Source organism: Tenrec ecaudatus, chromosome 10, assembly GCF_050624435.1.
Source record: "Tenrec ecaudatus isolate mTenEca1 chromosome 10, mTenEca1.hap1, whole genome shotgun sequence".
In the NCBI taxonomy this organism is placed as follows: Eukaryota; Metazoa; Chordata; class Mammalia; order Afrosoricida; family Tenrecidae; genus Tenrec; species Tenrec ecaudatus.
This window is the reverse complement of record NC_134539.1, coordinates 143691041-143706577: the sequence shown is the minus strand read 5'-3', so window position 1 is coordinate 143706577 and position 15537 is coordinate 143691041. Positions and strand designations below refer to the sequence as shown.

The following is a 15537-nucleotide window of genomic DNA, read 5'->3' as shown; positions in this document are numbered from 1 at the left end:
TCTTAATACACATCCTCCTGGCTAAGAATAGGCCCTCCATAAAGGAGCTGTCATAAAGGATGTGTCTGGTTGCTCACTAAGTGCCCAGAGGTTAGCTGTAGTTAGGAGCGCTCAGATTCGATTGCCTGTCCCGCCCGAACGAGTAACTGACCCCTCTGACACTCCTGATACTGATCATCGGTTGTTCCCGTGGGGAGGGCTCAAGGGCATGAGGTTAGGCTGTTGATTCATTCGATTACCCTGTTAACTCTAGTCTGCATTCCCGCTGTTACTGCTCATGATTTTATGTGCATACCTGTTGAAAGATTTGTAAGCCCCACGATTATATATATCCATTGGAAAGTGCATTTGCTCTCTTGGTTCCGGGATTGAGACGAGGAACCCCTGTGCCCCTGTTTGATCTTATTTTCCATAATCACAAATTCGCTCCTAAGGAAGGACCCTTTACTGTTGGGTCCGGTACCCCAAGAACAGATTCCACATGAGCACAATGCAGTGTTCTGGGATTCCCATTCTTCTAAAGGATATATCTATCCATAGTTGGTTATGATCCACACAGTTGAATGCCTTGGCATAATAAAAAGCAAGCAATCCCCACCCCCACCCCCAACATCTTTCTGGCCTTCTCTGCTTTCAGCCAGGCTCCACCTGACATTAGTAATAATATCCCTTGCTCCATGTCCTCTTTTGAATCTGGCCTGACCCCCTCGCAGCCCTGTGTCAATGTACTGCTAACACCATGTTGGGTGATCTTCAGCAAAGCTCTCCTTGCATCTGCTGTCAGAGATATCGTTCTGTCAGTTTTCCTTGCATCTGCTATCAGAGATATTGTTCTGTCATTTGGGCATTCCGTTGGGTCAACTATCTTTGGAATGAGTACAATATGGGTCTCTTCCAGTCAGCTGACCAAGTATTTGCCCTCCAAATTCCCTGGCATAGACGAGTGAGTGCTTCCGGTGCTTCGTCAGCTTGTGGAAGCATTTCCATTGGTGTTCCATCAGCTCCTGGAGCCTTGGTGTTGGCGCATGCCTTCAGTGCAGCTTGAACTTCTTCCTTCAGCACCATTCGTTCTTTCTCATATGCCACCTCCTGAAATGGTGGGAGATCGACCAGTTCGTTTTGGTGCCGTGACTGTGTGCTCCTGCCATCTTCTTTCGATGTTTCTTACATCATTCTGTATTTTGCCTATGGGACCTTTCAGTATTGCAACCAGAGGTTTGAAGTGTTTCTTGAGTTCTCTTAATTTAAGATAGGCTGGGAGTGTTCTTCCTTTCTGTGTTTTAACTCTAGATCTTTGCACATTTCATTATAATATTTTGCTTTGTCTTCTCTAGCTGCCCCTTGAAATTTTCTGTTCGGCTCTTTGACTTCATCCTTTCTTCCATGTGCCTTAGCTCCTGCACAATTAAAAGCAAGGGTCGGGGTCTCTTCTGCCATCCACTTTGATCTTTATTTCCGGTCTTTGTAATAACCTTTTGCTTTGTTCACGTATGATGTTCTTGATATCATTCCACAGCGCATCCGATCTTCTTCCCTTAATGTTCAATGCAGCAAATCTGCCCTTGAGATTTTCTCAAAATTCAGGTGGGATAGGCTCAAGGTGATATTTGGGCTGTCGTGGATTTGCTTTAATTTCTTCAGCTTCAGTCTGAACTTACATATGCGCAATTGATATTCTGTTTCACAATCAGCCCCTGGCCTGGTTTCATTAGCATCCCCGAACTGCTAATATCGGAATTCTCCATCATAGTTAATTTGATTTCTGTGTTTTCCGTCTGGAAAAGCCCATGTATATGGTGGCCTTTTTGTCGTTGAAAAAGTTATTTGTGACGAAGAAGTCGTTGATCTCGCAAAATTCTTTCAATGGGTCTCTGGCTTAATTTCTATCACCAGGTCCATATTTTCCAATGATTATATCTTCCTCTTTGTTCTCAATTTTTGCATTCCAATGGACAATAATTATCAATGCACTTTGATGAAATCAATTTCATGCTGAAGATGCTGGTAGAATTCTTCAATTTCTTCATTACTAGATTTGATTGTTGGTACTAAATTTGAATAACAATTGAATTGACTGAATTCGGATATATATATATATATATATATATATATATATATATATATATATATATATATCTCACAGCACTGTACTTCAAGATGAATCTTGAAATGTCCTTTTTGACTATGAAGGCAGTGCCATCCCTCTGGATGGTTTCATGCCAAGGATAACAGACCATACAGTTTTCTGATTCAGAATGGCCAGTGCCGGTCCCTTCGGCTTACCATGGGCAGCTAATGTCTAGGATGCCTTTTCCCCACTCCATTTCAGTTTTTACAACTTCCAGTTCTCCTAGATCCGTGCTCTGTACGTTCCAAGTCGAGATTATTCGTGGATGCGTGCAGCTGTTCTCCTTTCCAGCCGTGCCCATCAGCAGAGGGGCGCTGGGAGCGCTTTACTCCCACGGCCGTTATCCGCGCCCGTCGTCATGCCGGCCCTACGTCATCGTGCCGGCTCTACGTCATCCTGCCGGCCTGAAGTCGTCGTACAGGCCCTACGTCGCTATGCTGGCCTACGTCATCGTGCCTGCTCTACGTCGTCGTGCTGGCCCTACGTCATCTTGCCGGCCTACGTCATCATTGCCGGCCCTACGTCGTCGTGCCAGCTCTACGTCGTCGTCGTGCAGGCCTACGTCATCCTCGTGCCGGCCCTACGTCGTCGTGCCGGCTCTACGTTGAGGAGGCAGCTCTTCCTCCGTCAGGTTTCGAGTGCCTTCCACCCTGAGGTGCCCCTCTTCCGCACGATCTTCGACGACGTTCTCCTTCTTAAGGCTGTCAGAGTCTGACAAGGTTTCCATTCTGTCCGTAAGGTTTGTTCCGGGGCAGTGGACTTCTCTGGAGTCTGTTCTTCGTCGGGACTCTGCTGAAACCTGTTCACTTTGGGTCACGCTGCTGGCACTGAAATGCAGGTACGGGGAACATGCCGACACCCCAGCGTCATGTTTTAGCACACCCACCCACAGGCGTTCTGCAGGAGGCGCCAAGCAGCACAGCAAGGAACAGAGCATCGATCCGCGCCAGGGTGACCGGCTCATGATCACCAGAAAGGCCTGGCTGCTTATTGGCCTGGTGTGTGTCACCCAAACAGCTCCCCTCGACTGACGCCACGCAGGGCATGGTCCTAAGCACTGTGTTCACATTGCCTTGCCTATCTCTTTCATAGTCCACATTTTACAGATGAGGAAGGCGGGGCTTAGAGAGGGCAAGGGGCTTTCCTAAGTAAGCCACACCGCTAGGTTATGGCAGGCCTGGGATTTGTAGTCAAAAGCTGGGTTCTGGAAAGCCGCCGCATTTGTTAGACCTTGCTGAGCCTGGGGTTCAGGCTCTGTTCTTAGGATGAGGCTAGGTAAAGTGTTTTTAACACCCAAGTGTACCTTCTGCCTTTGCTAACCTCGGCTTCCTTCTTCCCTTGCTTTGTTAAGTGTGCCTTTGTACGGACGTAAAGGACTTGCACATGCATGCATGTGGACCCATCAGCCCACACCTTGTCTACACCTCGGTTCAGTTCCAGAGATGTGCTCCCCCTTGGGAAGGATGGATTGAGTAAGAACCTTGGGCAGGGTCTGGAAGCAGATTGGCATCTGACTGGGCAGGGAATTGGGGGTCTTGGTCCCCAGAGTAGAAATGCAAGACCCAGGTGGGCCCATCAGAAAGTGCCTGGCTGAGATGCACCACAGTATTGCCCTCACTAGAAAGCTCAGGTCTGGAGAGGGTAACCCTTGATCCTGGCTGAAGGTGGTGCTTGAAGCCTGTGACTATTAGGTGTTATGATGTTGACCCAGGCCAACATGAACTGATACAGGAGACCTCTCTCCTAGGGTTTCTTCAGAGAATCATATTGCCATTTCTTCTTCCCATGGAGTTGTTGAGTGGGTTTAAACCACCAACCTTTGGGTTGCTAGCTCAGTGCTTAGCCATCGCTCTTTGCTGGACGTCTAGACTCAATAAATGTGAGCAGCTGGGCCCTAAGCAGCCAATCAGGCAGGCACAGATGTTAAAAAAAAAAAAGTCTGATGAAAAAGCCAAGTGAAACAAGAGACCTACCAGCCCCAGGAGGGGTACAGGTTCTAAAGTGGCTGCTGAGAACCCGGGTAGGGGAAGGATACCGCTAGAGTTAGAGTTGGGTAGGAAATCTCACTGCAAAATTCACTTTACAGGGTCCCTTCTTGCTGTCATTGTAGATTTTTCTATGGTTCTTTTATGGCAGAAAGCTTGACCTTTGGAGCCAAGTGGAAAGTGGGTGGGCAGAGGAGCACCTGCCATATCTGGGAGCAAACCCAAGCCCCGTGGAAGAAATCGGACTCAAAGCAGCTCTTACCTGTTACGGTAAGGACCGGTTGACTGTACTTTGAATGGTTAGGCAGCCTGTTTTTAGCTTTACACGTATACGTTCCCTCCGTTCTGGTGTTCTTGGTGATGTTAATTTCAGCAGGCTCCCTTATGTCCATGGGAACAGTTGATACGGTGACATTATTCTCAAAGAAAGTGTAGCTGATGGGCAAAGAGCCCTGAGATGAGATGCAGCGGAGTGTTACTACATATTGTGCATTTTTTGTTTGAATCACATCAACATTCAGAACTGGGGTGGCCACTGGGTCTAGAAAGACAAAAGTTCACATCAAGGAACAAGCAGATGGGGTTCACTCACTCAGTCCACAGACATCAATAGAACCTCTATTCCATTCCAGGCCACGGACCCAAAGGTGACTGAGAACGTTCTGTAGAAGTCAGGAGGCTCACAGCCTGCTGGGAAAGACAGACAGGTGGGTGCCTAACCCAGGGTGACATTCGCTGAGCACTAAGATAGCCCAGAGGATGGAGGGTGTCTTTCTGCTTTGAGGCATCAAGGTCAAAGCTTGCCTTTCTTTAGAATTCATTGTCTGATTATTGTTTATTTTAGTATCATGTCAAAAACGTACTTCCAAATATGAAGTTGAGAAGCACTTCAATTCTCAGTTCTTCTAAGGTTACCATGAGGGTATTAAGAATAAATTCAAGTCCCCAAGTATAATTTTATCTAGCTATATTTTCATCTATAGAATAGAATTGCACAATTATCTTTAATTTCCTCCCAAAAAATCAAGACGACACTATGATTTATGGTATAGATTCAAGGGATGGTCTTAACAGGAAGGCTTATTAACAACCTGTAAGATGACACACCTTGCTTACTGAAGGCGAGGACTTGTAGCATTTGTTGTTGAAGATCAAGGTTTATAACTTAATGTAAAGAAAACCAAAATCTTCACAACTGGACCAGTCGATAACATCATGATAAATGGGGGAAAGCTGAAATTGTCGAGAATTTCGTCTTGCTTGGATCCACAATCAATGCTCATGGAAGCAGCAGTCGAGAGATCAAAGGACACACGGCAATGGGTAGGTTTGCTGTACAAGACCCCTTTAAAGTGTTGAAAAGCAAAGATGTTAATGTGGGGACTAAGGGGCGCCTGACCGAAGCCATGGCGTTTTCAATTTCCTCATATGCATGTGCAAGTTGGTCATTGAATACAGAAGGCCAATGAAATATTGATGCATGTGAACCCTGGTGCCGGTGAAGAATATTAACTTGTACCACGGGCTGCCAAAAAAGCAAACGGATCTGTCTTAGAAGAGGTATAGCCAGAATATTCCTTAGAGGCAAGATGGTTAGACTTTGCCTTATATACTTCGGACATGTTGTCAGGAGAGACCAGTCCCTGGAGAGGACTTCATGCCTGGTAAAGTGGAGGGGCAACCAAAGAGTAAGTCCTCAAGGGGATGGGCGGACACGGCGGCAGCAACAGGAGGCTCAAACATAAGAACAGTGGTGGGGCTGGTGTAAGACCAGGCAGTGCTTCCTCCTAACTGTCCATAGTGTTGCTGAGACCGAACGCGCTGACCACACCTCAGAACAGCAGCTGATAAGCCCCATCAGGCCAGACTGTATTTCATGGGATTGTCCACTTAAGCCATCTATTAACATGAAGGTGTTCTAGGGGACGGAGGCAGGTTGTTGAGCGCATGTTTCGGGCAGGATACCTACATTGATATCGCATTTCACCTTCATGACAATATCACCAGGTGGATCGGCTCACACTCATTTCCCAGGTAGCTGAGATTCAGAGAGGCCATGTAAGTTGCCCGGGTCACAGAGTTAGTAAGTGGTAGAGGAAACATTAACCTTAAAATCCATTCTCTCGGTGTGTTTGTCTTTTAAAAGAGCATCAGTTTGGCTTGCAAGCAGTGAGATAAAAGGGGTTGAAGAGATAAGAATGATTAGGAAGTCTTAGGCAAGGACTTAGAATCTCCTGGCCCACTTCCTCTCATGGGCAGACATCATGTGGCAGCATCCCCAACGGAATGGCATTCGGGACTCAGAGGCCACTCTGGGGACAATTCCAATGGAATCTTTTTCTTATGGAATGGAAATCTACCTGAAATTTTCAAGAATTTCTGCCAACAAGCAAAACATGGAAAGCTATGCTCGCAGATCCTTCTTGTCAGTGTGGCAGACACAGCGCAGTCCCTCCTACGCAGGGTCCCGCTGTCTCAAGGTCGTGTTAAACCAAACCTTAGTTTTTGTTTGTTTAATACAAGTGACTGTGCGCTCCTGCAGTTGAAGCAGAGAGAGAGAGAGAGAGAGAGAGAGTGTGTGTGTGTGTGTGTGTTCGGTGCTGTCAAGTTGGTTCTAAGTCATCGCAGCCCCAGGTGCCACAAATGACGCTGCCTGATCCTGCGCCACCCTTCCATGATCATTCTTATCTAAATGATGTGGAAATCTGCAGAAGTGTATGTGTTGCGATCTCATTCAACTTCCCCCTAAAGATGCCTGTCATTCCGTGTGTTTGCCGTTGGTGTTTCTTTTTGTAAATAGAGGAAAAAATGGATCTTCTCGTTTGTCACTTTCTGACACGGACAATAACTCCACAGCCAGCCAGGTGATGCCGACTCATAGCGACCTCCTGATCACTGATACTCTTCTGTCCTTCCCCTTAGCGGGCCCCCGGGGTGCCGTGGGTTAGGCTTTGGGGAGTCGGTCACAGAGTTGGTGGCTCCATGAAGAGTTAGACTCTCTGAAACCCTCGCCTCTGCCCCATTGGGTTGCTATGAGTTGGAATTGACTAAGTGGAAGGGAGTTTGTTTTTCAAGTTGGCACTTTCATATATATATATATAAACTAATAGCATATCTTGCGCTCTTTCTATAGTTGCGCCTGGAGTGTCTTCTCATCTCTTCACTGCTGCATAGTGCTCCATGGTGTGGAGTGACTGGCTTATGTATAGAGCCTCTGCGGGTGCACCCTTGGGTTTGTCCAATCTTTTGTTACTGTAAAGCGATTTCACAACATGATGGTTGTAGCTGGTACCGCTGAACCCATCAAGTGAAAGATGTTGAGTTAGCAAACATTCTGCTGCCTTTATTTTTGTAACAGTTTTTAAAATGTACTGTACGAAATAACCTTGCACATACAATATTTTGGACCTGTGAGGTATGCCTGTAGAAAAGTCTTAGATGAGAGATTGCTACCTCAGTTTGGTTTTGCAGCTGTTTTTAACTCAAGAGTAAGACTGTATTTGCCCTTATCACACCTCAAGCTGTCAATGAGGACCCATCCGTCTAGCTGATTGAAAGCCATTCAAGGTTTTATCTGCCAGATTTCCTTCATTCACATATTTGATGGAGCTCATGTAGTTCCTCCTGTAATACCCTTGTATGTGATAAAAGTCCAAACAGAAGACAAGTAAGAAAACAGTTTAGTTGTTGTTGTTAGGTGCCATTGAGTCAGTTGTGACCTAATGCATAACAGAATGAAATACTGCCCGGTCCTGGGCCAGCCTCACACTTTTCTTAGGTCTGAGCCAATGGTTGCAGCCATGGCATCAATCCATCTCCTTGAGGGCCATCCTCTTTGTAGTTGCCCTGCTACTTTATCAAACGTGATGTCCTTCTCCAGGGGCCAGTCTCGCCTAACAACATATCTGAAGTAGTTAAGATAAAGTCTCTCTATCCTTCCTCTGAGGAGCTGTGTGAGAACCAAATCCAGAGACAATCTAGCTGACTAGAGAACCAAATCCAGAGACAATCATATCTGTGTAAAGAGAACTTCATACCAAAGAGCAATTGAATATTGAGAAAACATCCCAGCCCGGTCCAGGTCAAGTCCATAAGTCTGATATTAGTCCATATGTCTGTTAACAGTCAATACAGTCGTCTTCAGACTCATGAAATGCATGCAATGACACCGAATGCAGGAAGATCACAGGCCAGTGGGAGGAAAGTCTTGTGGCTCCAATGGCAGTGGAAGCCTTGCAGGGCTGGCGTGGGTCTCCACGTGGCTCCTCCGGCCCCAGGGCTCTGGCTCCATCAGCAGGAAGAGGAAGCAGAGAGAGTATCTCTGCTCCCCGTGAGCTATTTATCTCCTTCCAGCCTCCAAATGTGGTCATCAAGCTGTGACCTGACTGACAGGCTAGACGCCACCCCTTCATAAGTTGACAGGAGATTATGTAATTGCCAAAGGAGCACTCTGGCCGTACGTCTTCCAAGACAGGTGGGTTTGTCCTTTCAGCAGGTCCGGCGCTCAGTGTTCTCCAGCACCACAATTCAAATGGATTGGTTCTCCTTTGGTCTTCTTTATTCGGCGTTCAACTTTCAATGCAAGTGAGGCAACTGGAAATAGCCTGGCTTTGGGTTAGGTGCACTGTAGTGCTCAACAACAACTGCTCTCTCTCTGCTTCACCTTTCTGCCGGTGAGCCACGCAGAGCCCTGTCATGCCACTGCCGCCATTGGATCCACCGCCCCCCAGCCCGGCGGTGTTCTTGCATTCTGCACTGTTGCATGTGGCTGTGTGAGTCTGAAGACGGACTCGTGGACTGGTGTCAGATTTATGGACTAGCATTGGGCTTATGGACTTGATCTGGACTGGGCTGGGGTGTTTGCTGGATATATAATTACTCCTCGATAGAAACGTCTCTTACACATATGTGGGAGGGTCACAGGATTTGTTTCTCTAGTCTACCCGGACTAACACTTGTGGTAGCTTGGGAGTGGGGCCCTAGAGGGGCATCGTGAAGGTGGAGAGTAGATGCTTGCTTGAACTCTGCCTCATGATAATCTTTCTTGGCTAGCCAGAGGTCACACAGACCCACACTGTTTGCTTGGTTGTTTTCTGGAAAGTCACAGGAAGTGAAGGTTTTGATCCCTGGAAGTTGTCTTTGGTTATTCCTTTTTGAAATGGCGAAAATTAATGTTATTAATGTAAATTTTGAGCTGGGGGGAAATGGCCTCTTGGACTTCTCTGAGACCATGCTGCAAGTCAAAATGACTGACAGAAGGCCCCACCCCAGCTTGATACAGCCAGAGGCCCAAGACCACATTGCATATGAATGGGGCGTAAGTTAGATAAGAAAGGATTGAATTTGATGGTTTTAAGTTTAGATAAGAAAGTTTAGTTTAGAAAATGTTTTAGATAGAAAAGGATTGAATGGGACTGTTTTAAGAATGTGTTTAGCATCTGACTCAACTATGTTTATACTCATTTTCTCTGCCTATTGTTATGGCTTTAATGTGTGTTAGAAATGATTAATAGGAAGTATGAAAATTGAGAGTTTGTAAGCCCACTTTATTCAGCCATTAAAATTGGAACTTTAAATGAGTAGGGGTCACGCCTACAAAGAAGGCTCCGAAAATATAAACCCCACCCAGTGCTTTGAGTGCTCATACATTTGCATTTGAAAAGACTTGCCTAGAGGTCTTTTGGCAGACTGAAAACAAAAAAAGAAAAGGAATTTGGCCTTTTTGAATTTTTAACTAGTGGTTTGTGCCTGATGCTGGAAAAATCTGTAGCCGTGAATCACCTCTCCTCTCTAGGACTGAATGTTAAAGGGAGCCTGTTAGGTGACCATCTGGATCCACTTGTAGAATAGAAGTAGAAGAAACACAGCAATAAAGAGAAGGTGAGTCTGGCCACTGACATCCATGAACCTGGTTCATAGGGACTAGAGGCGAAGGTGAGAGTGGGTTGATTCATGTCCTAGCCCAAGGGGGATAGAGTTGTTGAGAAGTTGTGATGGGGGCTCATGGTCAAAAGGCGAGGGGCCCAATGGGCACCATGGTGAGACTAAACAAAGTGGCTGCCGACATTGAGTTGACCAGAACCTGACCAGGTGAAGATAAAATTTTTGAGCCTGTGAATTGGTCTATTTTGCTGCTGACTTTATGGATGGCCTGTCCTGATTTGACTTGCCTATGGATGCGGACTCACAAGATTCCAATTGAAATGAAGAGTCTTCATCTTAAATAATGTGCTTGTCTCCTCAGATCACTGGGTTGATGATGTAAGTGGGCAATATAGAAACTGGATACCCAAAATGGGGAAATTAAAGGCATAAGTGGCTGGCTTACAAACTTTCATAGGTGAGGAAATATATATTGATAGGATTATAGAATTACAGTATAAGTGTTCACAGAACTGCAATCATTAAATATAGAATATTTTGGTTTGTTCACTTATAGAATATTATATTTAAATGAGGCTGGCACATTTTGAGTTGTATGTATTATTTTTTATCCTGTTAGACATAAATGTGATTTTACTTTTGTCTTTGTTTTTAAAAACTTGTATAACTAAAGAGTTGTGTAAAAGTGTCAGGTTGACAAGGGCCGGTCTGTGGTAGTTACACAATTTCATGCCAACTTGATCAGTGAAGTGTAGGAGTGGAGTTTTGCCTCTGAATCAGGATTCAGCTTGATGACCTCATTTGGAGGCATGGCCCAGATAAATGGCTGGCTGGAGGCTGGCCCCACCCTCTCTCTGCTTCACCATTCTGCTGGTGAGGTATGCTGCTGGGAGTCGCTGGAGCCCTGTGATGCCACTACAGCCACTGGACCCATAGGACTTTGCACTCACCAGCTGGTGACGTTACTGCATTTTGCATCATTGTATATGGCTGTGTGAGTCTGAAGAGAGATTTATGGACTAGCAAGGGACTTATGGACTTGATCTGGATTGGGCCTGGATGTTTGCTTGATATAGAATTCCTTTTTCATATAAAGTTCCCTCTTACACATTAAAAACAAACCAACTGTGAAACCAAACTTACAAAGAAAAGAAACCAAACTTACAGTTATATAGTCGTATAATCACTATAACCAATTGCAGAAGGCTATGCACAGGACACTTGATGGTAACGTGTGAAGATGTGCACTACTTTATAGGTGCAAAGGAAATGCAGAGTTGGCCTTATTAATTAGTTGCCTTTAGGTCTCAGCCGTCTAGTTCAGGAATTGTCTAAGACTGGGCCTATTTCCTGCAGGGTGTTCCACGGGAGCCATTTTCTCACTCTTTTCTCTGATTGGCTCACTGCACCTCAGATGCTTTCCAGGTCAAGTCTACTCTCATGAGGTGAATGAATTTCTTATGCAACCTTTTGTCTTGGCCTTTTGAAAGGACAGGCTGAGAGGTTTCCCCTGAAAAGTTCTGAGGACTTAATTTTGACCTCAAATTCAATGGGCCTGCAGTGAGGGGGTTGGCTTGAAATGGACAAGGAGTGTTTGCTTGCATATGCAGCCAATTACCAAGAGGTCAAAGAAAGAAAGAAAAGAGAAAATTTAAGAGCGGCCAGAAGCGAGAAGAAACGGGGAGAGGAGGTATGGAAACTCCTCAGTGAGCTGTGTCTTGGGCGAAAAGCTGTCACAGGTGAGACAGTTACAGAGCTGTGCTGCGGGGGCTGAGAGGGAGCCTGCAGAGCGTCTAGGCAGGGTCTGCGTGGCAGCGAGACGGGCCTTCTCGCTCGCACAGCCAAGAGGAGTTGAGAGAGCTGTCTTGGACCGAGGAGGGGAGGAATTTGCTCTCCACTTTCTTCAGACTTTGCTGTCACTGATTTTGAGGCTGATCTCAAGTGGTTGCTTAGGTAGCCTGATCCTGCATTGTAACCTTTTACTTCACTGCTACACGGCTCAATTGTAAGTACAGACTGAGTTTTCTGGGTTGTTGCTGTCTGAAATAGTGAGCACATCCTTAAAGGAGACATTGTTTAAAAAGTGTATTCTTAAGAATCATTTTCTTGCTGACACACTTTCCAAATTCTTACGTCAGTGCTCAGCCAGTTCTAAGGGCTCCCGATAGCAAGGGCTTTACTTACCTTCAAATCTGAAGTTGACTTCTTGGCTATATGTAAAACAGGAGCTGTTGGGAACTTGAACTCTGCACTTGTAGGGCCCCAAATCACTATCGTTTGAGATGGTTATGTTAAAAATCTTGAGTTGACCTGCTCCACCTTCAGTTTCCAAGTGATCCTGGCCCCGAAACAAAGAGTAGTTGACTGGTTGGGATATTTTCTTGATGTAGCAAGACAGAGATACGTGTTGACCCTTTGTTATCACTCTGCTTTCCGTGCTCAACTGGGGAGTAGAGACTCCTGGAAAATGAACAAGGAAATGTAAAGTCCTAGTTCATATCCTAGTTCATAACCCAGTGGTCTTCCAGCCACATTATTGTGTGTGGATGAGATAGGGACACTCTCTCTATTTGCAGATTATGTGATTGCATACACAGAAAACCCCAACAACTTGATAATGAAATTGGTGGAATTAATTGAAAAATTTATGAGGGGGGGGAGTGGGGAGGGAGGGGAGAAATGAGGAGCCGATATTAAGGGCTCAAGTAGAAGGCAAATGTTTTGAGACTGATGATGGCAACAAATGTACAAATGTACTTGACACAATGGATGCATGTATGTATGGATTGTGATAAGAATTGTACAATCCCCCAATAAAATGATTTTTTTAAAGAAAATTTTGACAAGATGGCATAACGTGAGTCCTATTGTCATTTGTATGCCATCTTGTCAACTTTTTTTTAAAGAAGAGAACTCTGAAAAGAAAAGGAAACAAAACCATTTACAATAACCACTTAAAAGATGACATACTTAGGAGTCAACTGAATGGGAGAAACCAAAGACTGTACAAAGAAAACTACAAAATACTACTATCAAAAGAGACTTACATAAATGGAAGAAAATGTCATGTTCATGGATATGAAGACTTAATATTGTGGAAATGTCCATATTATTGAAAACAATCTATAAATATAATATAATTCTGATCCAAAGCCCAGCATTATCCTTAAAATAAGTGGAAAAGCGATGCCAACTTTATGTGGAAAGGAAAGAAACTCAGGTTAAGCAAAATGCAACTAAAAACCAAAAACAAAGTAGGAAGCCTCTCTCGCTCTGATTTCAAGACCTATTTGCACAGCCATGGCGACCAAACAACTTGTTACTGGTACTGGGTCAGCACAAAGAACCCAGAAATAAAACCAAGCACCTACAGACACCTGCATTTTTTGTTTGTTTGGGGTGTTTTGCATTTTTTTTACATAGGGCTAAAGCACTTTAAATGGGAACAGGACAATCTTTTCAACAAACAGCGCAGGGAAAATTGGATTTCCATCTGCAAAGAATGAATCAGGATGCAAACCTCACACAATATACAAAAATGAACTCAAGATAGATTAAAGACTTAAATATAAATCCTGGAGCTATAAAGATTTTCAGTGAAAAATAGGGACAAACTTAAAGATCTTAGTACAAGGCATAAACATTAACAAACAGCATGAAACACATCCATTCTATAGAAGACAAAACAGAGGACTGAAATATCCTAAAATATGATATTTATAAACATTGAAGATTTTATTAAAAGAGAACACACAGACTGGGAAGAGTTTTTGGCAATGATATACCAGATAAAGATATAACCTTGAAAATCTATAGAAAACTATACTCCTTTAATAAGAGGCACATGAATAATCCAATTTAAAAATTGGCAGAAGACATCAATAGACAGTTCACCAATTTCAGAATTGCAGAATTATACAGTCATGATGGAAAACATTTTGGTGCTTTCTTATACAAATAGAAAAACCACTTAATCCACTAATCTCTCTACTCAGCACATACTCCAAAGAAATAAAGAATAAACACAAATAGATATATGAACGCTCATGTTTATTAAAGTACTATCCACAATAACAAAAACATGGAAGCAGCTCAAATGCCCATCTGTAGAGAAAGGGATTAATAAGCTTTGGTACATACCTGCTATAGAATATTATGCATCCCTAAAGAGCAATGATAAAACTTTTTTATCAAGCACAATGTCAAATATCCCATTACATATATGAATTTGGAAAGTATTATACTCAGCAAATTGAATCCATCTCAGAAAGACAAATACTATATGAGCTCACTATTAGACAAAAACCAGAAAAATAGTTTTATATCCAAAGAAGCCGACGTTGAAGGTTATGGGAAGCCGGAGGAAGAGGGGTGAGGAGGGAGCTGGGAGGGAAGGGAGAGGGAACCAAAGGAAGGGCCATGTTCGAGAGGTGGGGGAGAGCTTTCTGGAATACTCAGTGTTCTGCTTTTGAACTGGGTGGTGGTGACCTAGGTATCTACTTCCTGAAAATGAATTAAGCTATACACATGTGTTATATATACTTTTTCCCTATGTATCTTACATTCCACAATGAAAAAATGGAGACCTATCACAGATACACATGGCTAAAAACACACACACACAGATGAAGATCCAGATGGACTTTTAAGTAGAGGAGCTAATAAAGGATTTATTTCTAAGGAAAATAAAGAGCAAATAGAAAAATATAGGAAGGGGAGCAAGGTAAGAGAGCAGGTAAGGCGCTCGTGTGCTGCCGTATTGACTGGGGTATACAGTGGACCTTCGTGGAAAGGTCAGATGAGATATGAGTCCAGAACTCAGGACCAAATTTTGACAGTTTTCCTGGAGCTGTTGCTATTATTGGTTTAAAAATATTTTTTTAAAAGACTGGCTAAGGTGACTTGTCGAAATATTAAAGCTTGCGGATTCTGTGACCAAATGTGCTATTGGATGGTTTGTTTTGCCTGTTTTACAATTTTCATTTTGCATAATTCCAAAAGTTATAGTAAAGAAGATTTTTAAAACCCAAACTCATAGGGCCGGACCCAAGACGAGCTATGCTGACCCCTCCCCAGAAGAATGTAGTACAGAGGACACACTGAAGTTACAGCCCGGGGAGAGATCAGTTCAGAGCACATGGGTACAGACTAAGAGGGAAAGAAAGAGAGCCAGAACCTCATCGTGGCCCACCAAGCCTTGAGGAGACATCCCTGCCGAGAGCAGTCAGTGCACAGAGAACCATAGGCCTGGCCCCACCATGCGATAAGATGTCCCCTCACTGACACACAACGCTACCGCTACCAGGGACAGCGCTGGAAACACTGTGCAGAACGTGTGCTTGTTCTGCCCCCGCCCCCGCCCCCCACGTATATACATACACGCAGTGGGGCAAAACAAGCAGGGAGCGCAGCAGGGCAGCAAGGGGAGCAAAGCAACAAAGTCCCCGAGGAATCCTGAAAATAGACTTCTGACTCCAGAGACGGGTTGGCACCTCATTAGACCTGACTGGAAAACGTTCATAAGGGTCAGCGGACAGACCT

At 44.4% G+C, this 15537-nt stretch overlaps 1 protein-coding gene across 1 annotated transcript in view; it reads right to left on the bottom strand.

The window, feature by feature from the left end:
- Window positions 1-15537, bottom strand: part of MILR1 (mast cell immunoglobulin like receptor 1) — a 37832-nt gene that overhangs the window by 6062 nt on the left and 16233 nt on the right. The window contains exon 3 of the mRNA XM_075559682.1: window positions 4376-4654. Coding sequence (XP_075415797.1) covers window positions 4376-4654 — 279 coding nt within the window. The remainder of the gene's footprint in view (window positions 1-4375; window positions 4655-15537) is intronic.